Source organism: Gossypium arboreum, chromosome 13 (genome assembly GCF_025698485.1).
Source record: "Gossypium arboreum isolate Shixiya-1 chromosome 13, ASM2569848v2, whole genome shotgun sequence".
NCBI classification, from domain to species: domain Eukaryota; kingdom Viridiplantae; phylum Streptophyta; class Magnoliopsida; order Malvales; family Malvaceae; genus Gossypium; species Gossypium arboreum.
The window spans coordinates 120,923,422-120,944,460 of NC_069082.1; the positions used below are offsets into that span (position 1 = coordinate 120,923,422).

Below are 21,039 nucleotides of genomic sequence, written 5' to 3' on the forward strand. Positions count from 1 at the left end.
AATTACTTAATTGAATTCAGTAGCTTATAAATTCATTTATTTAAACATATTTTAAACTATTTAAATTAAAACAAGTAGCAACTATTTATTTTTAATATTACATACCAAGACCTCAGTAGCACTTATCATTATCAAAGAAAAAAACAAAAATCCTAACTTAAAATATCACCTTTGTATAATCCTCTTAAAATACAAGTCATTCTTTTGTGTGTGTTTATTAAGTAATTCTTTTCCTTCTTTGCAATCACTCCTAGTTGCATGATGAGATTCCTTTCCCTTGTTAATTTTTATATGGTTGATCCCATATAAAAATGGATTGATTAGACATTTAAGTGATTAAGTGATTAGAATAGGGTTTTAATCCTTATATTTTTATAAAATTCAACACTTATTCCATATATTTTAAAAGTTAAAATTAAATTTTCTTATCTTTTTTAGTTTAAAATCTTAGTCTAATCATTTTCCTCATTGATAATTCCAATTAAAATTTGTTAAAATAATATGTTTATTTTTCGTCAATTATATATCATGTTACACGCGAGCAACCTAATCAGGGCAAAGCCAAAAAAATTTATTAGGGATCGAATTAAATTGTAATTTTACTATAGTAAAATATAATTTTAAAGGATTAAATTTAAATGGAATTTTTTAAAAAATTACCTTTACTAATTTAAATTTTAAAAATTTCAAAATGCCAAAATAGAAAATTTTTCATAGGAGGCCATGACCCTGCTAACCCCCCTAGATTCGCCCCTGAACCTAATCAACATGCCAAATTGACAAATTTTGATAAAAAAATACTTGCCATTTTAATGATTGAATTAAGATTTTTAAATCAAGAACTAAATATGAAATTTTGTCAAGTTACAAAGAGTGATAGTATATATTTACCTATTTACATATGTGTAAAATTAAAGTGGTTTTATATAATTTCGTAACATTTTATACGATTAATATTTTAACAATTCAATTGTTATATTCTATGTTCATTCAGTATAGATCATGCATATCAAGTTTGATGTATATTAAAATTTCTAACAATTTTTTAGGTAAAAAAACTTTCAAATGTTGAACAAGTATTAATATATACACTTTTTATACATGACAAGTATAATTATATCGGTAAATTTAAACAGTTAGATCATTAAAATATTAATCATATAAAATGTTTCAAGAATGTGTAAAACGTTCTAATTTTATACTTGTGTATGTGGATCTCGACCCATAAAATTATATGTTTACCTCTTAAGCACCAATTTTAATCAATTATTGCATAATCAATTTTTCTTTTTGGACTAAAATATGCTCCAAATTCTTATAATTTTTATAAAATTTAGAAATTAGCCTTATTTTTATTTCTAGAAATTTAGTATGTTTATTTTTAGATATAAAATACAAGTTTAATTGTTAACACCAGAGAAATCTTCTGTTGAATTTAAGTATAATATAATGTCATTATTTTTATTACATGCCTAATAAGTAATTTTAAATTTCAAAATATCAAGCCAATGATTTAACAAAAGAATTTTACTGATGTTAATACTTAGATCTGAATTATTAAATTTAAAAATTAAGGAGACCAAAACCCTTAAAAAGTAATGGAATAAATTCCAAATGTAGTAAAAGTACACACTTCGGACATATTTTAAAGTTGTTTTTATTGTCAAATTTATGTTTGACATTAAAGGATTTATTTTGTTGAATATAGACAAATATTAAATATGGTTGTTGTTGGTTGAGTCTTAGTTCAATTGGTATAAGTATTGTTATTAATACAGTAGGATCTGGATTTAAGTGCGTTAAAACAAATTATACTCTTATTTATGAGTTAAGGAGAGACTATAAAAAATTTTAGACATTAAATCACTAATAATTTGATTTCGCTATTTACTTTTGATAAAATGTTTTTCTTCAAAACTAATTACAAAATATTTGCAATGTGATTAGGTTACTTAAACGTATTCATAATAATAGATGCGCATATATTCTTTTCCTCATTTATGTGTTGTATATATATTCGGACCTCCTCAATCTATCTCTATTTCTCTAATCTGTATTTGTCCATCTTTCCTTTTGTATCTGAGAGTATGAACCTTGCACCTTCCCTCCATCAACATCACTTGCTTTATGAGTACTATGAAGAACAAGAGGCACTTTGTGATAAATGCAATAAGCACATTTATGATCGGGCCTTTACTTGTGAAATCTGCAAGTTTTGGCTACATCCTGAGTGTGCTCTGCAACAATTGCCTCTTAAAATTTCACATCCTTCTCATTCTCAACACCCTCTTCAACTGAGCTACGACAATAAGCATTGCTGCTGTAATGGATGTTCCGGTCTTAGTCGAAACTGGTTATACCGGTGTCAACCTTGTCATTTCAACCTTGATCTCAGTTGTGCTTCTTTAACTACTATTCCAACTCAGATAGATAAAGAGATTAACCATTTCTGCCATCATCATACATTGACCCAATTCAACTATCGTAAAGTGAGCAAATATCACCATAGTTGTTTTTGGTGTGTGAAGCTTTTGTCAGGGGTCTGCTATGTTTGTTTACTATGTGATTCATTAAGGCTCTGTATTCATGAAAGCTGTTTGATTAATATGCCCACCGTGATCACAGAACATCCTTTCCATTCATCCCACCCGCTGTACATAATCACTTCTTCCAAATCTGTTAGATGCTTTGCTTGTACTTCTTATCACACGACGATATATTCTTGTAAAAAGTGCAGATTCCACCTTTGTGTTCATTGTACTAATCTTAAACCTAGTCTAAAACATGAGTTGCATCAGCATCATCTTACTCTTTTTCCAATAATAGAATCTCATGATCGCATCAACGATCCATGTGAGAAGTGCGACATCTCGATTTATCTTAACCCACTTGATGAAATTAAGCCTTTCTATCGATGTTTAGAGTGTGATTCCAGTTTTCATTTTCGTTGTTTAATACATGAGTCTAGTACTAAACACGAATATCATCGACATGAACTTATTCTTACTGATTTCTTTGTCGAAGACTTTTCTGACCAATATTATTGTGATATTTGTGAACAAGAAAGAGTACCACAATATCCTGTTTATTGTTGTAAAAAATGTAGATTTGTTGCTCATATTGGATGCGCACTCACCAAGGTAAGTAGTAGATAAAACTTTAACTCTTTTTAATTTGTGTGAATAAATTTTGATGTAATATTTCCCATATCCCAGATTAAAGATGATCATGGTTCAACTTCTAGCTTGGTGGCAAAGGTACTTCAATAGGGAAACTAATGGAGCAAGATGAGAGAAATGTAGAATCCGAGGTTGGTTTCAATCTATTAATTCATTAATAGAGGTATATTAATAGAGGTTGCTATCAAGCTTCAATTGTTTCCCAGTTCTTAGGGTTTTGGATTACAATAAATGATTAAATTGACTATGATTTATGTTATGCCACTTGGTAAAATTTATTCATAACTTATTTTTACTCTTTCAATGTAGATTGAATATTTTGATCATGAACATCCCCTATGCTTTAAGAAGGTTATTGAACAAAATGAAAGTGCTATTTGCAAAGCTTGTTTTCTGGAAATCTTAGATAAAGCCTATGCTTGTAAAAGTTGTAAATACTACATACACAAAACATGCACCAATTTGCCCTGGGAGGTGCTACATCCTCTTCACCCCCAGCATTCTCTCAAGCTCTTGTCTGAAGTTAGAGGAAAGATTTTCCCATGCGAAGGATGTAGAGACTGTACTGAAGGGTTTGCTTACGTATGCTCTATGTGCGATTTCATGCTTGATGTGAAATGTGCTCTTTTACGGGTGCCTAAAATTGAGACTCAAAGGCTAAAAGAGATGGAGGAGAGACGACCCAAGTCATGCCTTTTTAACAAAACTCATCAATTATCCTTCTTCAATATCAAAGCAGTCTTGGACGAATGTTGCAGTTTTTGCCGAAGATATTTGAAGGGTCCGATCTATGCTTGCAGCGATTGTGAGTATTTACTTCATGAAAGTTGTCTTGGGTTTCCACGAGAGATGAAACTCCAGTTTCATCCACTACACCCATTTCACTCGCTTCTCGACGACAGTGGCAAAATTTGTTATGTCTGCAAAAGAGAGACCTGGTATGGTATCTGCTATAGTTGTGTGCAATGTGATCTCCACCTTCATGCTTCTTGTGCTAATTCCTTGAAGCGGGTTCTGAGATCCACGTCTCACATTCATAATCTCTATTAGTTTGGACCAAATATTAAGGCCGAGGGCTATAAATACGAGATGCAAAAATGTGGAAAATGCAGAAGAAGGTTACGTTCCAGTCCTCTCAGTTTCTGTATGGAATGTGATACCAAGTTGCATATTGTTGAATGTGCTTTGCCACCTTCACTCAAATCCAAATATCACCTCCATCCTTGCACTCTTAAGCCTGGTTTTATGGAAGATGATTCAGGACAAAATTACTGTAACATTTGTGAAGAAGAAAGAGATCCAAAAGATCATGTCTATTATTGCACAGAATGTCAAGGACACTTTGTTGCTCACATAAATTGCATGCTTAATTCGGTAAGTCTACCCTTGTCATTTTTTAATTTAAAACTTGCCCTAAATTATTATTATTTTTTATATAATATCTAGAAATATTAATAATCTCTCTTAAATTTTAAATAAAAAAGATAAATGTGTTTTAAAGCACTCGAACTTTAATCCGAGAACAATATCACTATAAAATTGATATTATTTCTGAAATAAACATGTAAATATACACAAAATTTCACACAATTATAATTTCAAAATTTATTGAAAAAATAGTATTCTACCCACTTAGAATTATTTTAATTTAGTAGCATTCTCTTTTTGTTACTTTTGACATGCAAAATCCTAGTAATCACTATGATGGGTCACAGATAGTTAAATACTTTATTAAAAATGTTATTAAATTATTTTATTTAAAACATTTTACTCCATTAAGCTGATTTGTTTTAATTCTTTCAATATACTCTAATTAATGAAAAATAAAAACCGTCATTAGAAAAGGATAATAATAGAAATATGGGAATGAGTGAATATATTGAAGACCATTACTTTAAAATTTGTAATTTATTTTCTGTGAAAGTAATAAGTTTAGTGAAATCTAACACCAAATGCTTTACCAGGAAGAAGAAATTGCAGCAGAAGGATCCTCAAATATGGCATTGGACTTTCCAAGCACCTCAGGCTGGGCTGAGAGGGAGAGAGTGTCCACTGATGAATCGGAGGAAGATGATCAAAGCAACAGTGAGGATTATTCAGAGGAAGATGATCAAAGCAACAGTGATGATTATTCAGAGGAAGAAAATTAGTTCTGTTATTGCGTTGGCAGATGAATAGAATAATGTCATCAAGGAAACTGTTATCACTTGAATGAAATTGCATACTTTATATTGCAAATGTGCTATCAACTCATTTTATCCTTTATGCAGTTACTATTATTATTGATCAAATTGAGTCAGTGCACTAAAAGCAGAGGGAATCCAGCCATTGTTGAAACCTTAATTAATCTTGGTTTGCTTCCACGTTTTGGGTAGAATGCAGAGATTCAAGCACTAATGTGGGGAAGCCATTTCAATCTGACCTATCTATAATAGATTATCTTTTTGGTTTTTCATCTTATTAAAATTAAATCATTATGCAAATAAAATTTGCTCACCTCTACTCTAATCTTATTACATTTCACCTATCTATGATAGATTATCTTTTCAATTAAGGGTTTAATTTAATGTTGTTTTCTATTAGAGACTACATTGATTTATCAAAATATTCTATAGAGATTTTTTGACCATCTAATTAATGAAGTAAGTAATAGAAATTTAATCGGGAATGGTGTCTGGCCCAAGAATACAAGCTGTGGTTGGTGCAATCCAATCGAAATTTTTCGATTAAATCGGTCGATTAATTAAATTAATCGAAATTTATATATTTTATTTTTATTTATTAAAAAAATATAAAACATATATAAAAATATAAATTGATAATATTCATTTGACCGAATTATCCAAATTAAAATTACATATAATTTGTATTATTAATTATTAATAACCAAATTTTTAAAATTATTAATTTATATGCACTTATTTTAAGTGCATATAAATTATAGATAATATTGTAAATACCTCAAAATCAAAGAAATCTCTTATTTTATTTTTAGAAGTTGAAACTTAAAATTGAGCAATGTATGGATTCATGATACTTCCAAATGTTGTAAAGTAGTTAACAAAATGAAAGTGCTATTTGCAAAGCTTGTTTTCTGGGAATCTCAGATGAAGCCTATGCTTGTAAAAGTTGTGAATACTACATACACAAAACATGCACCAATTTGCCCTGGGAGGTGCTACATCCTCTTCACCCCCAGCATTCTCTCAAGCTCTTGTCTGAAGTTAGAGGAAAGATTTTCTTATGCGATGGATGTGCGGTTTCATGCTTGATGTGAAATGTGCTCTTTTACAGGTGCCTAAAATTGAGACTCAAAGGCTAAAAGAGATGGAGGAGAGACGACCCAGTTCATGCCTTTTTAACAAAGCCCATCAATTATCCTTCTTCAATATCAAAGCAGTCTTGGACGAATGTTGCAGTTTTTGCCAAAGAGATGTGAAGGGTCCGACCTATAGTTGCAGCGATTGTGGTTTTGTACTTCATGAAAGTTGTCTTGGGTTTCCATCAGAGATGAAACTCCAGTTTCATCCACTACACCCATTTCACTCGCTTCTCGACAACATTACCAAAATTTGTCATGTCTGCAAAAGAGAGATCTGGTATGGTATCTGCTATAGTTGTGTGCAATGTGATCTCCACCTTCATGCTTCTTGTGCTAAATCCTTGAAGCGGGTTCTAAATTCCACATCTCACATTCATGATCTCTATTATTTTGGACCAAATATTATGGCCGAAGGCTTTAGATTCAAGAAGCAAAAATGTGGAAAATGCAGAAAAATGTTTCCTACCAATCCTCTCCGTTTTTGTATAGAATGTGATACCAAGTTGAATTTTGAATATGCTTTGCCACCTTCACTGAAATCCAAATATCACCTCCATCCTTGCACTCTTAAGCCTGGTTTTATGGAAGATGATAACAAAATTACATTGACATTTGCGAAGAAGAAAGAGATCCAGAAGATCATGTATAATAATTCAACAGAATGTCAAGGACATTTTGTTGCTCACATAAATTGCATGCTTAATTCTGTTGGGGTTTTGACCCACAAAGGAAGAAAACATAAGCAAGTAATCTAGATGAAGTAAAGTTAAACTTCAATACTTGAATAAGCAACATGCCATATACATAAGTAATCCGGATAACATATGTTGGATTTTGAGTAAAACAAAGAAGAAGAAAAGAAAACGGACGCCAAAAATTTGAACAAGATAAAAACTAAATTTGATCTCCAAAAATCTGATTTTTCATTAGCTTGAGATGCATTCATTTTACAAAGAAATATGGTAGTCACCTAATGTTTAACTGCTCCCACTAATACATGACTTAAGCCTAGCTAAAATTAGACACAAAATGTAGTTGACATATCAGCCTTTACATCACATTCAAATCTTCAACAAATCCTACAGCTTTAAAAGTCAAATTACAAAGGAACTAAATCAAGTTATAAATAAACAAAATAAACAAAATGCTGTTGCTCCTCTAGTTCAGCTTGGATGCTGGTCTACATGTTGGTTTCCTGTTGTATTGCAGGCCAAAGTTTAACACTCCTCCTTGGACTGTATGCAACAAACACCAATCCTTCTTCTCAAAGCATCAAATTGTGTGGTACCTAGTGACTTTGTTAGAATATCAACTAACTGATTTTCTGAGCTGCAATAAATTAGATTTACTTCCCTCTATTGTTCAGCCTCTCGAACAAAATGAAATTTAACCTTGAAATGTTTAGTTTTGCTATGAAAAACTGAATTTTTGGCTATGGCAACTGCTAACTGATTATTAACTTTAATTTCAGTAGCTCCAATCTATTCTTCATTTAAATCACATAACAACTTCCTAAGCCAAATGACTTCATTAACAGCTGCAGTAGCTGCAATGTATTCTGCTTCAGTTGTCGATTGTGCAACAGTTTGTTGCTTCTTTGAGCTCCAACAAAAGACACCTGAGCCAAGAGTAAAAAAATAGCCAGAAGTACTCTTCATGTCATCAATGGACCCTGCCCAATCACTGTCAGAATAACCAATCAATTTCAGCTATTTTGCCTTCTCATACTTTACTCCAAAAATTCAAAGTCCCCTTCACATATCTGAGAACTCTCTTTGCTGCTTTAAAATGGATAACATCACAGCAATGCATGAATCTGGACAGCAAGCTAACAGCATATATAATATCAGGCTTAGTAGCTGTTAAGTAAAGTAAACAACCTACCAAGCTTCAATATTCCTTCTCATCAACTCTTTCATGACTGCTATTGCTTGTTAATTTCTCACCTTGAGCCACAGGTGTGCTGACAGTTTTGCAATTGGACATACAAAACTTGTTTAAGGTCTTCTGTGAAAAAGCATGCTGACTTTTGAAGATGGCATGGTCTGATTGATTCACTTCCATGCCAAGAAAATATGTCATTTCCCCTAAGTCAGTTATCTCAAAAATATTCTGCATTTGCATTTTGAACCCATCAACTAGCTCTTCCTTGCTTCCAGTTACAAGTAAGTCATCCACATAAAGTGAGACAATTAAAAGAGTTTTATGTTCTGACTTCTTCACATAGTGTAGGTTCACTAACACTTTTCTCAAACCCGACCCTAGACAGGTGTGTATTAACCCTGTCATACCAGGCCCTTGGTGCCTGCTTCAGACCATAAAAGGCCTTTTTTAGCATGTAGACTTTGTCCTCTTCATCAAGAACCTCGAAACCCTCTAGTTGTTCAATGAAAATTTCTTCCTTGAGGAAGCCATTCAGAAAAGCAGACTTGACATCCAGCTAGTGTATTCTCCAACCCTTTTGAGCTACTAAGGCAAACAAAAGCTTTATTGTGTCTAACCTTGCAGCAGGAGTAAAGGTCTCTATATCACCCCCTAATCCTATCCCGTAGTTTGAACAGGATTAAGGAGTATTAACAGTCACTACGGTTCAGTTACGATTATAAAAAAAATATAATTCAGTTTATAAAATATGTCTTGTTGCTCCTTTAATGGCCTTTAAAACTTAAAGTGAATGTTAGAACCAAACTAAGATTCAATTGGAAGCTTATAACATTTTTTGTACAATTCTTAAAATTTCCTTTCATGAAAAGTACCACACGCCCGTTAGCCTAGGAGACACACCCGTGTCTCTATGACATGCCCCTGTAGTTACCCCGTATGACTCACACGACTTGGACACGCCCGTGTTCTTTACCCGTGTACAACATTGACTTATTACTCATAAACAAACTAGTTTCACATGGTCAAGTCACACGCTCGTGTGGTATTATTTTCAATTCAAACCTAGTGCAGTTTTCACACAGCCAAACACATGTCGGTATACAATGGCAGTGTGCCTCACGCGGTCTGATCATACGCCCATGTGACACGCCGTGTGGACTCAAAATGAACCTTATAGTTTAAGTTTACCAACCCTGCAAACCTTGAATAACAAGCAATTTAAAATACAATTTTTCAACCAATCCAAAACATGATTAAACATATCTAATACACACTATAACCACCAGTACAACAATTTATCATATGTATTTTATTAACCATTAAACAAAGAAACTTCAAAATTTATACTTAGATTCCATTTAAATAAGTTCAAAATGGACTATGTTATAACATACACTTTACACTTATTAACTACCCATTATCATTCTTCATTAACATCAATAATATTCAAAATAACATCAAAGACAACCTAGGTACATGCCATTCTTCAGGATAAGATACATCACCAAGTATTTGAGTTCTGAAGTTGGCTTAGATGCTGAGACGTTAGTCACTTTGTACCTAGCCTGCGCACGAAAACAAACCGTACGTTGAGTATACACTCATTGGTATTTCTATAAACCAATACTTAACATGCATTAAAACATAACCATAAATTCTAACAATAAGAACATTATAAATTTTCATTTAATTATCCTTATATTATAGTAACATTTATCAATAAAATCATATTCAGTAAGAAAATACAGTTTCAATCAGTATCTTTCAGCATTCAGTATAGTAATTTACCCCTATTAACATAACTCGAACCTGGACAGATAAGCGGATCCAACCCACACACTAGAATAGTATACAGTGTTTCATCAGCCGAAGCCGAAATACACCGTAATAGTAATAAAGAATAAAGAATAAAGAATAAAAGATGGCGGTACGAGTACCTCATCGGAACGAATCCAAAACAGAAATAGTACTTGACACTTATAGTGCCTCATCGACACAAACTCGGAATATCCCTGAACACTTCTACTCCTATGGCATGCAAACTATATCCGACTAGCCCGACACTGTCAATAGGGTTTTCATTTCACTTTCAAATTTTCGTATAACAGTTATTACATTTCAAATTTAACAATACTTACCTTTAATTTACTTACCATACATAATAAAGTAATACATACAACATTTAATTTAAAAGCTCAGTTTATAGAAATACAAACCATAGTTCTCAAGTTTATTCGTTATCTTCGCTCACTTTCTCTTTTCCCTTTTTTGATGACGTTTCCGGTGCTACGTTAGCTACGGAAAAGTTAACATTTAAAATCATCAATACATATCATTTAATAACACACTTTTCTATTTTCCATGTAACTTTTACATAAATTCCAATTTAGTCCTTCCACCATAACCATTCTTTCTCTTCAAATAAATCACATATTTTCATTTAATACCTACTTTAAACAAGTTTCAGCTCTTAATATTCAATGTAAAACATTAATTCTGAATTTCTTTCAATTTAGTCCTCAAACATAAAACTTATATCTCTTTTTACAATTCAATCATTCTCTCACTTCTAACTTGAATTTCTATCACTTTATCTTATGGTTTAATCAATTGTTCAACTTAATTAACATCTAAAAATTCAATAACTTTCTAAATTTCAACATAATTCAAGTAGAGCTTTGTTCTAAGATTCCAAAAACATCAAAATTACAAGAAAATGACTAAATTGACTTACCAATTAAGCTTCAAACCTCAAAACCTTATTTTTCCTTTCTTTTTCTTTCTTTCTTTCTTTCCCTGTTCTATTTCGCCCCTCTTTCTTTATTCTATTTCTTTTATTTACTTTAATTATTATATTATATTATATTATTATATTTTAGTAATTATTATTATTTACTTATAATATAAGTAAACATATACTAATACTACACATGTATGTATTATACTTTATACACATGTAATTAATTTTTACCACACATTTGTCACTTAAGGTTTATTTACTAATTTGGTTCTTTGACTTTTATTTATTCTTCAATTCAACTTTTACCCTTATATTCAATCTAGTCCTTTCACTAAATTAGCTTTAATTCAAGCTAATCCACTTAACCAAAGTCTAATTAACTACACTACTAGCTTCGTAAATATTTCTAATAAATATTTACGAATTCATTTTGCGAAAATAATGACCCGAAAATTAATTTTTCTATACTCGTAAACTTTGGGTCGCTACAGTCTCAATGAAGCCAATCCCATATTGTTGGCTATATCCCTTCACCACAAATCTTGCCTTGTGTTTGTTTAAAGAGCCATCATCATTTTATTTGACTCTAAACACACACTTTACACCAATAACTTTCTTCTGTTCTGGTCTTTCAACTAATTCCCAAGTGTCATTCTTGTGTATCATCTCCATTTTAACTTCCATGGCCCTTTTCGAACAATCTTCTTTGGAAGCTTCATCAAAATTTGAAGGCTCAACTATTGTAACATCACATCTTTGATAAATGTCTGCAATAGTTCTTGTACCTCTTACAGGTTCATCAACAAAATTAACATCAACTGGCTCTTCTTCAGCTGGCTTTAGATTGTTATCTAGCTGATCTTTTTTACTCAAGCTTGCATTTGTCCCATTCCAATTCCATACTCTTTCTTCATCAAACTTCACATCTCTGCTCACCATGATCTTCTTTGTTAAAGGATCAAACACCCTATAAGCTTTCTTGGTGCTACTATAACCAAAAAGATCCCTGGCACAGATCTTTTTTCTAGTTTGGTTCTCTTCTCTATTGGTATGAGAGTATAACAGACACAGCCAAACACTTTTAGGTGTGACACCGTTGGTTTGAGATCATGCAAGCTTCAAAAGGAGTCTTTTCTTTAACTGCATTGGTTGGCAGCTTGTTGAGCAGGTACATTAAGGTGTTCACTGCTTCAGCCCAAAATTTGCTTGGCAATTTGCTTTCAAATAGTAAGCATCTAGCCATGTCGAGTACTGTCCTATTCTTTCTTTCACAAACTCCATTTTGCTAAGGAGTATAGACTGTTGTTAACTGATGATGAATTCCAACTTGCTCACACAGCTTCTGGAACTTATCTGACAAGTACTCAGCACCATTATCTAATCTTAAAGCTTTGATCTTGCAACCTGATTGGTTTTCAGCTAAGGCTTTGAATTTGCTGAATGCCTCAAACACTTCAGACTTTTGCTTCAAAAAATAGACTCAGTAGAATCTATTGAAATCATCTATGAACAGCACAAAATATCTGCTGTCATTCAAAGAAGAAGTCTTCGTTGGTCCACATATATTAGTATGGACCAATTCGAGTTTGCCTTAAGCTCTTCATGCCTTATCAACTAGAAAAGGCAATCTTGCCTGCTTCCCAAGCTGGCAAATTTCACAAACATTGTCACTAACTTCAACTTTGGACATGTCTTCAACCAAATTCAATTTTGTAGCAAACCAAGTGATCTATAACTGACATGGCCTAACCTCTTGTGCCATAAACTAGTTGTGCCAGTGGCACTAGTATATGCCTTCATTTTCAACTAATTCATGCTCAACACAAAACATCTTTCAGTCATAGCCACTGTAACCAGTTCTTGACCAGATGACTCAATAATACATGAGTTATTCTTGAAAACAAGTGAATAAGCCTTTTCAATTAACTGTCCAACACTAAACAGGTTTTGATCTATGTCAGGCACAAAAAGTACATCTGAGATTACTTTGTTACCTAAGTATGTGTTGATCACTACATTCCCTCTGCCTCTGGCCTCAATGAGATTGTCATTTCCAATTCTGACTTTAGAAGTAAACCTTCTATCAAGATTCTTGAACAACCTTTCATCTGAAGCTATATGGTGAGAGCAACCACTGTCAATTAACTAGTTCTTGTTAATTTTGCTTGAGGTTGCATAACAAGATGCAGAGAAAACATGCTCCTCCTGAGCTTGTACATCTTCAGCAGCTTGAGCTTGGTTTTGCTGCTGAGTTTGTGCCATTCATTTGTTCTTGCACACCTTCTCAACATGACCAAACTGTTTATAACTCCTGCACTAGATATTTGGTCTGTAACAGCAGTACTTCTCCAAATGTGTATTTATTTTGCAGTGAATGCATGATGGAAATTTCTTCTTTCCAGCATCGCTCTTTGGTTTCTCTTTTTTATCAAGCCATAGTTTCTTCCCTTTGTAGCTCTAACTTGAGCTTTCTTTGGCTTTAGCTTGGAAAGTCTCCTCTGGATGCTCCTCCAACCTGTTGGCCCTTCTTTGCTCAAGTGCATATAGGGAATTTACCAACTCAGACAATGAGATGGTTGATAAGTCCCTCAAGTCCTCCAATGAAGAGATTTTTAGCTCAAATTTTTCAAGGAGAGTTGTAATAACCTTTTCAACAACCCTGCTATCACTAAAATCATCACCAATGAGCCTAATGTTGTTGACTATGGCCATTATCCTATCAGAGTACTGCTTGATGGTTTATGATTCTCTCATCTTCAAGTTCTCAAAATTCTTTCTAAGGTTGATAAGTTGCTGCTGCCTTGTCTTGTCTAACCCCATGAACTCCTCCTTTAGCTTTTCCCATGCTTGCTTTGGTGAGTCACAAGCCATTATCTGAGTGAAGATCACATCAGATACACCATTTTGCAAGCAAGACATTGCTTTGTCCTTCTTGGCACACTCTTCACTATGCTGTTGAATTTGTGCAATGGTGGGATTGGCCCTCAATGGAGCTGGTTCAATGTCATTCTTGACCACATTCCAAAGGTCATGTGCTTGCAGGTAAGTTTTCATCGTCACTACCCAAATGTGGTAGTTTTCACCAGCAAACATAGGTGATGGTGGTGGTGGTGTAAAACTCATCTTATAGCAGCAAAAACAACAACTTCAACTTCTTTCTCTTTAAGTTTTCTCCATAAAAAAGATACCAACAACAGAGGCGCTCAAAGATGACAGGCTCTGATTACCATTTGTTGGGGTTTTGACTCACAAAGGAAGAAAACAGAAGCATGTAATCCTAATGAAGTAAAGTTAAACTTCAATACTTAAATAAGCAACATGTCATATACATAAGTAATCTGGATAACATATGTTGGATTTTGAGTAAAACAAAGAAGAAGAAAAGAAAACGGATGCCAAAAATTTGAACAAGAGAAAAACTGAATTTGATCTCCAAAAATCTGATTTTTCATTAGCTTGAGATGCGTTCATATTACAAAGAAATATGGCAGTTACCTAATATTTAACTGCTCCTACTAATACATGACTTAAGCCTGGCTAGAATTAGACACAAAATGTAGCTGACATATCAGCCTTTACATCCTTTACATCACATTCAAATCTTCAACAAATCCTACTAACTTTAAAAGTCAAATTACAAATGAACTAAATCAAGTTACAAATAAACAAAATAAACAAAATGCTGTTGCTCTTCTGGTCTAGCTTTGATGCTGGTCTGCATGCTAGTTTCCTGTTGCATTGCAGGCCAAAGTTTAACAAATTCGGTAAGTCTACCCTTGTCACTTTTTAATTTAAAACTTGCCCCTAAATTGTTATTATTTATATATTATCTAGAACCATTCATAATTCCTCTCGAACTTTAAATAAGAAGATAAACACGTTTTAACGCGCTCGAACTCACGTTCTCTTGAACAAAGAATAATGCCACTACCAAATTGTTATTATTTCTTAAATAAACATGTAAATATATACAAAATTTCACACACAATCATAATTTCAAATTTTGTTGAAAAAAATAGTACTCTACCCACTTAGAATTATTTTAATTTAGTAGCATTCTCTTTTCTTTTCTTTTCTTTTCTTTTTTTTTTTTTTGTTACTTTTGACATACAAAATCCTAGTAATCACTATGATGGATAACATATAGTTAAATACTTTATTAAAAAGTTTATTAAATTGTTTTATTTAAAACATTTTACTCCATTAAGCTGATTTGTTTTAATTCTTTAAATATACTCTAATTCATGAAAAATAAAAATAAAAATCCGTCATTAGAAAAGGATAATAATAGAAATATGGGAATGAGTGAATATATTGAAGACCACTACTTTAAAATTTGCAATTTATTTTCTGTGAAAGTAATAAGTTTAATGAAATCTAACACCAAATGCTTTACCAGGAAGAAGAAATTGCAGCGGAAGGATCCTCAAATATGGCATTGGGCTTTCCAAGCACCTTAGGCTGGGCTGAGAGAGAGAGTGTGTCCATTGATGAATAGGAGGAAGATGATCAAATTAGCATTGATGAATATTCAGAGTAGAATAATTTCATCAAGGAAGCTATTATCACTTGAATGAAATTGCATACTTTATATACATGCATATTATATTTAGTGCATGCTTGAATAGCTGTTGCAAATTTGCTATCAACTCATTTTCCTCTTGATGCAGTTATTGATGAAATTGAGTCAGTGCACTAGAAGCAGAGAATTTAGTTTCCAGGATGGGAATCCAACCATTGTTGAAATATCAATTAATCTTGGTTTACTTCAACGTTTTGGGTAAAATGCAGAGATTCAAGCACTAATGTGGGGAAACCATTTCAATCTGACCTATCTATAATAGATCATCTTTTTGGTTATTCATCATATTAAGATAAAATAATTATGCAAATAAAATTTCCTCACCTCTACTCTAATCTCGTTACATTGGCCATTGCCTACACCACAAATCTGGAGGGAAACGAAGCAAAGGGAAACTTGAATTGTGGAGAACTAACAATGACATGAAAAATAATAAAAATCACATAACAAAAGGAAAAGTAAATGAAAAACTTGATGATCAATGACTTAGATACAAAGATTTTTTATGTCCAAGAAAATTTAGAATTTGAAACAAGCTATTTAAAGAAATCAAATGGGCAGATCTTGCCCCTCTCCAATTCCACATCACATAACAATACAACAACACAAGAAGACAAGGCTCTTCATAATCATTCTGCACATCAAATTCCCAAAATGCAATTCGGGAATGGGTACAGGGAGGTGCCTTACCTTTTTCTCCATCAGATGCCATTGAAGGGGTGAAATAAAATGGACCGTGTAAAATTACTCTTCCACCTCTTCATTCACCTGCTGGCCTCCGTCCCCACCTTCGGCCGCTGCTGTCTGCCTTTTGTGCTTCTTGCTTTTTGCTTTTTTGGCTTTTATACGGCGTTTTTTCTCATTGGCATCGACCCAAGTATAGTGGGAGGGTATGTGGAAAGGATCAACCTCATCCTTATACCGATGACTCTCGCCATCACTTGGCTGGCCTCCACGTGTCCCTCTCATCCATGAAATCCATGATGTTGATCCCTCTGGCTCTTTTGACTTGGAATCCTGGAAATGGGCTGGGCTGGAAAGAGGTGTTGAGAATTCCTCCACAGGTTGAAGCTCCTCAAATTTCGTGAAAGTGACAAGGACCCGAATAGTTGGGACAATCGGGATGGCAACCTGAAACAGGAAAAATGAGATCAATGTTAATAAAGATATTTTGCAGCAAGTTGGCTGATAAAAGAAAAGTTCAGAAAGCATGAATCAGTGGTGGGAGGAATGTTTTATGGTATTAATATTATCGCTCATAAAATCACTAATTTCTATAGTACTTGAACATTCAAATGAAGATCTTATGCCAGTGCTGAAAGTGAGACAAACAGAAACTGACAACAAGAAAATGAGAAGTATTTTTGCTGCCTTACCATCCAACAAGGTGACCTCCTAAACTAGAAATACAAAAAAAGACATGCAAATAGTACCCAAAACCCCATGCTTTGTCACGTCCAAATCATATATATGTAATTTACCATAAATTTTCAAGGCAGATTCTAGCAACACGGCAAACCTAAGTATAGATTTAAAAAGTGGGTTACCCTTCAGATAGTCATATATCCAACATAACTTAAACTTCCAAAGCTTAAACATTATTCACCTTCACATTCAAGGTTAGTTTATAGTTCCAACTTCCAAGCATCCAGTCATCCTCAAATATAAAACGCAGAGAGACTCTCTTAATACCCTATTTTAAACCCAAAGCTTCACCTAGTAACTTGTGCTAGGGACTGCCAACATCAGCACAAATTCATTTCGATGGTGGCAGGAATGTTGTAAATCCAACAGAAATAAAGAGGGTCATAGTGCATGTTCCCCTCACAAGTAAACATTAATTTCTTCACCACCCAAGCAAAAAACCCATCTCAGCTTCTATCATCATGAAAAAAGGAATAAAGTCACTAACAATACAGATTCAGGTGGGCAACAGCCACACTACTCCTAAGATTTCCAACCAGATGGACATATCAAACCATTATTATTCCTTTTCCATTTTAAGACATGACTAGGACTCTTAGTCAACCATGAAACCTCAATTCAACTTTAGTATTCTTTATTATCACTTTCTGTTCCAACCATGAAAAGCACAAATAATTTTTTTTAAGAAGCAAAAAATTGTTTTGACATAATAATAATAATAATAATAATAATAATAATAATAATAATAATAATAATAATAGAATGCTTTATGCATACAATTAAAAACTAAACTGGATTATAATTACTTAAAGTATATATCTTAAATTACCTTGACTGGAAATGTACCCAATGGCAGTTTAGTTGTCAAAAGCTCTCTTAGTCTTCTTATAGCCTTGACCTTGTTGGCTAATATGTCAAGTAAAGGCAAGAGTTCCTCTGTCTTTAAAGGGAAATCAGGTGTTAACCACAAAACAGGTCTTAAGCCCTTTTTGTACTCACTCTCATGTTTAGCATCACTAGGGGCCCCCTTCTTCTTCTTCTTTTTGCTGCCTTTGTCTTTACTCTTCTTGCCGTCCACAGCATCTTCCTTTGAAATTTCTGAAGATGATTTGTGGCTATCAACATGTCTCTGATTGCTACCTTCAGGGGCCAATTTTGAGAACTTCTTCAAAATCTTTGAATCCTCAGGATCATCACTATTCTTTGAACCTTTCTTATTCCAGCCAAACCAACCCTTCTTATCCTTAGCAACACCATTTGATTCACAATTTTCATAGGAAGCTCCCGAACCATTTTCTTTGCACTCAATGACACCATGCTCATCATCATCACAAAGACCATCTGAATTTCCCGAACAAAGTGCCGAATCCAGCTGCATCCGTTCCTCAGCTGTTAATACATCATCATACTCATCATTATCACCACCATTTGCCATCCTTTCTTCATCATCCACAGAAAAAAGCTCTTCATCAGTCATTGCACCAGGAACACTTCTAGACTTCACACTCACTGTCACATGAAGCATATCATAAACTTTAGCCTTCCAGTTCCCAACCATCTCACTTCTCTCTTGTCGCCTCCAATTCAAATGAGGAACAAGCTCAGCCTGAGTAACATCGATACCAGGCCTATACATGTTAGTTTGAGACATCAATGCTACTTCATGAGCAACTTCTGATTCTGTTGGTTGTTGACCAGCCCCCTCCAGAGCATTTGTAACTTCTTTTTCCTTGTGAGATAGAACAACCAAAGAGCCTGGAGGAAGAGAAAGATTCTCATCCTCAGAAGTGTAGCCTTCCCCTAGAAACAGAAATGTCTGGTCTGACCTTTGAATACGGAACCCATCAAATCCAGCAAGTGTCATATCGGCACGGAGATTTGAACCTCGCTTCCAAATGCGGTAAGTGTCCGATGGTGCAATGCGACCAATAAATGGAATGACAGAACTTTCAAAATGAAAAGTAATCTCCATGTAGAAGTCACGGATACGAGATGCTGAGGCAACAATCCTGGGAAGCCTACGACACCATTTTGCCCAGGCAAGTGGCTGGTAATGTCGTGCAATGATCATAGCAATTGCTTCTTCCCTTGTGCATACCGCTTCTTGCAAAGCACTCCATCCATGCTCATTTTGAAGACTCCAGTCAGCTCCAGCCGCCATCAAAATCTCTGCCGAGATCGGATCTCGAAACCGCACTGCTAAATGCAGCGGAGTTTCCCTACCTGGGACATCACGACGGTCTATGACAGCTGAGACAGCATCAGCCTGGAGCTCAGCCTCAAGAGATTCAGCTTCAGTATTAACCTCGCCAGCCTTGGCAAGCCGAGGGAGAGTCAAGATAATGCGCCTAAGCCCAGCATGGTCTCGTCGGGCAACGGCTAAATGGGCAGGACTATGGGCATACTTGGAAAAATCCTCCATTGTACTATACTCTTTCAGTTTCTATCCCTAAGCTATGATTACCTCCATCTTTAATAACCCTAACCCTAAAAACATAAAAATTAACAAAACACCTCCATCTCAAATTTCCCAAAAAAATATCTTTTAAGAGATTCCTTTTTCTCCCCCAAGGTTTCAAAAACTGCTAAGTTTAGGGCTTTTAAGCTTCACTATCCAACTTCAAAACTAACTACTGCGGAATCAAATCGAAGCTACTGACAACATCAGCAATCTTTAACTTCTTAGCCATTGCCCAAAATCCTTTCATTTTGCTATCCTTATTTCCATTTGGACGAGTTAAAGCTTCCACAGAGATGAAATCTGTAAATGTAACCCCCAAAATAATGATCTCCGATAAGTAAAATTTTACATAAAACAATGAAAAGTTTGCGCTTTCCTTCCAACAATAAACAATTGTTAAATTTAAAAAAAATGAAATCAACGTTTTCACTATTTTAAAATAATTTATTTCAATTTTTTTCCAAAACAATACTACAATATTCATTCGTTTTTCCTTTCTTCTCCAATTATTTTCGTTCATTCTCTAAGCAGACAAACAACAAAATAAACACAATTAAAAAAAAACAAAAAGAAAGACAAAAACAAACCTGAGGAAGCAGAAGCAGGATCCAAACAAAGATACGCAAGCCAACCCGATCGATTAGGTCTTTCTTTCTCTTTCAATTTTCACTTAAAAAGACAGTTAAAAGTTGGAAATTTAAAGAGCGAGAGAGGGGGGGGTTAAATCGAACGGTTAATGTCAATTTCAAGATACCCGATCCGACGGGTCACGATCTTAATCTTTGAAACAGTGAATCGCATCCACACCATGAGTCGACTCAGCCTTCCTCCCAACTCGTTACTTGACTCGGATCTCTCTTCTCTCTCTTTGAATGAAGTATCTTCTCTCTCTAGAAATGTAATCAGTTTGGTTTTCTATCTATCCATCTCTTGCATTCATCTCTGCAAATTTTCAGGTCGACCGACTTTAACTATTTTCTCCTCTCATTTTTTCCTTTTTTTTTCCACTAGCTGTTTTGAAACGTTAAATGCCCCTCGTTTTGGTGCAGAATTACCAGCTCTACCATCGACAGCAGTAATTCTATTAAAAGAAACTTGTCATTTTGGGTAAAATTTCATAGCAGTCCTTGTATTATATTTCAGATTACATTTTAATTTATTTATTTAAAAATAATAAATTAATTCTTAAATTAATTCTTATACATAGATAAATGAGCAAAATAGACTTTTGGTATTTATTTTGACCATATGTATATAAGGCATAATAACAAACTTAGCTCTTAATTTTTATATTTTTATTCAAATTGACCTTAATTTTTTATTTGAAGTAATTTGACTCTAATTTTGTGTTACTGACATGATACTATTATATCCTATACATCATACTAGTAAATAATTTAAAATTTATAAAAATTCAAAAATTATAATTCCAAAACTTTCGAAAAT

The 21,039-nt window shown here is 33.7% G+C and overlaps 3 protein-coding genes across 3 annotated transcripts; 2 read left to right on the top strand and 1 right to left on the bottom strand.

The window, feature by feature from the left end:
* Positions 1-2,087: 2,087 nt before the first annotated feature.
* LOC108462589 (uncharacterized) lies at positions 2,088-4,229 on the top strand. The gene is made up of 4 exons (XM_017762522.1): positions 2,088-2,653; positions 3,107-3,140; positions 3,245-3,310; positions 3,489-4,229. Exons 1-4 carry the CDS (start codon positions 2,088-2,090, stop codon positions 4,227-4,229), a joined length of 1,407 nt encoding a protein of 468 aa, XP_017618011.1.
* A 91-nt stretch (positions 4,230-4,320) lies between these two features.
* Positions 4,321-5,417, top strand: LOC128286584 (uncharacterized). Its single transcript, XM_053023912.1, has 2 exons — positions 4,321-4,553; positions 5,144-5,417. Exons 1-2 carry the CDS (start codon positions 4,326-4,328, stop codon positions 5,327-5,329), a joined length of 414 nt encoding a protein of 137 aa, XP_052879872.1. The 5' UTR covers positions 4,321-4,325; the 3' UTR covers positions 5,330-5,417.
* A 10,749-nt stretch (positions 5,418-16,166) lies between these two features.
* Positions 16,167-20,652, bottom strand: LOC108464103 (uncharacterized). Its single transcript, XM_017764200.2, has 3 exons — positions 20,181-20,652; positions 17,962-19,893; positions 16,167-16,838 (listed from the first exon to the last, which is right to left on the bottom strand). Exons 2-3 carry the CDS (start codon positions 19,552-19,554, stop codon positions 16,452-16,454), a joined length of 1,980 nt encoding a protein of 659 aa, XP_017619689.1. The 5' UTR covers positions 19,555-19,893; positions 20,181-20,652; the 3' UTR covers positions 16,167-16,451.
* Positions 20,653-21,039: the final 387 nt, after the last annotated feature.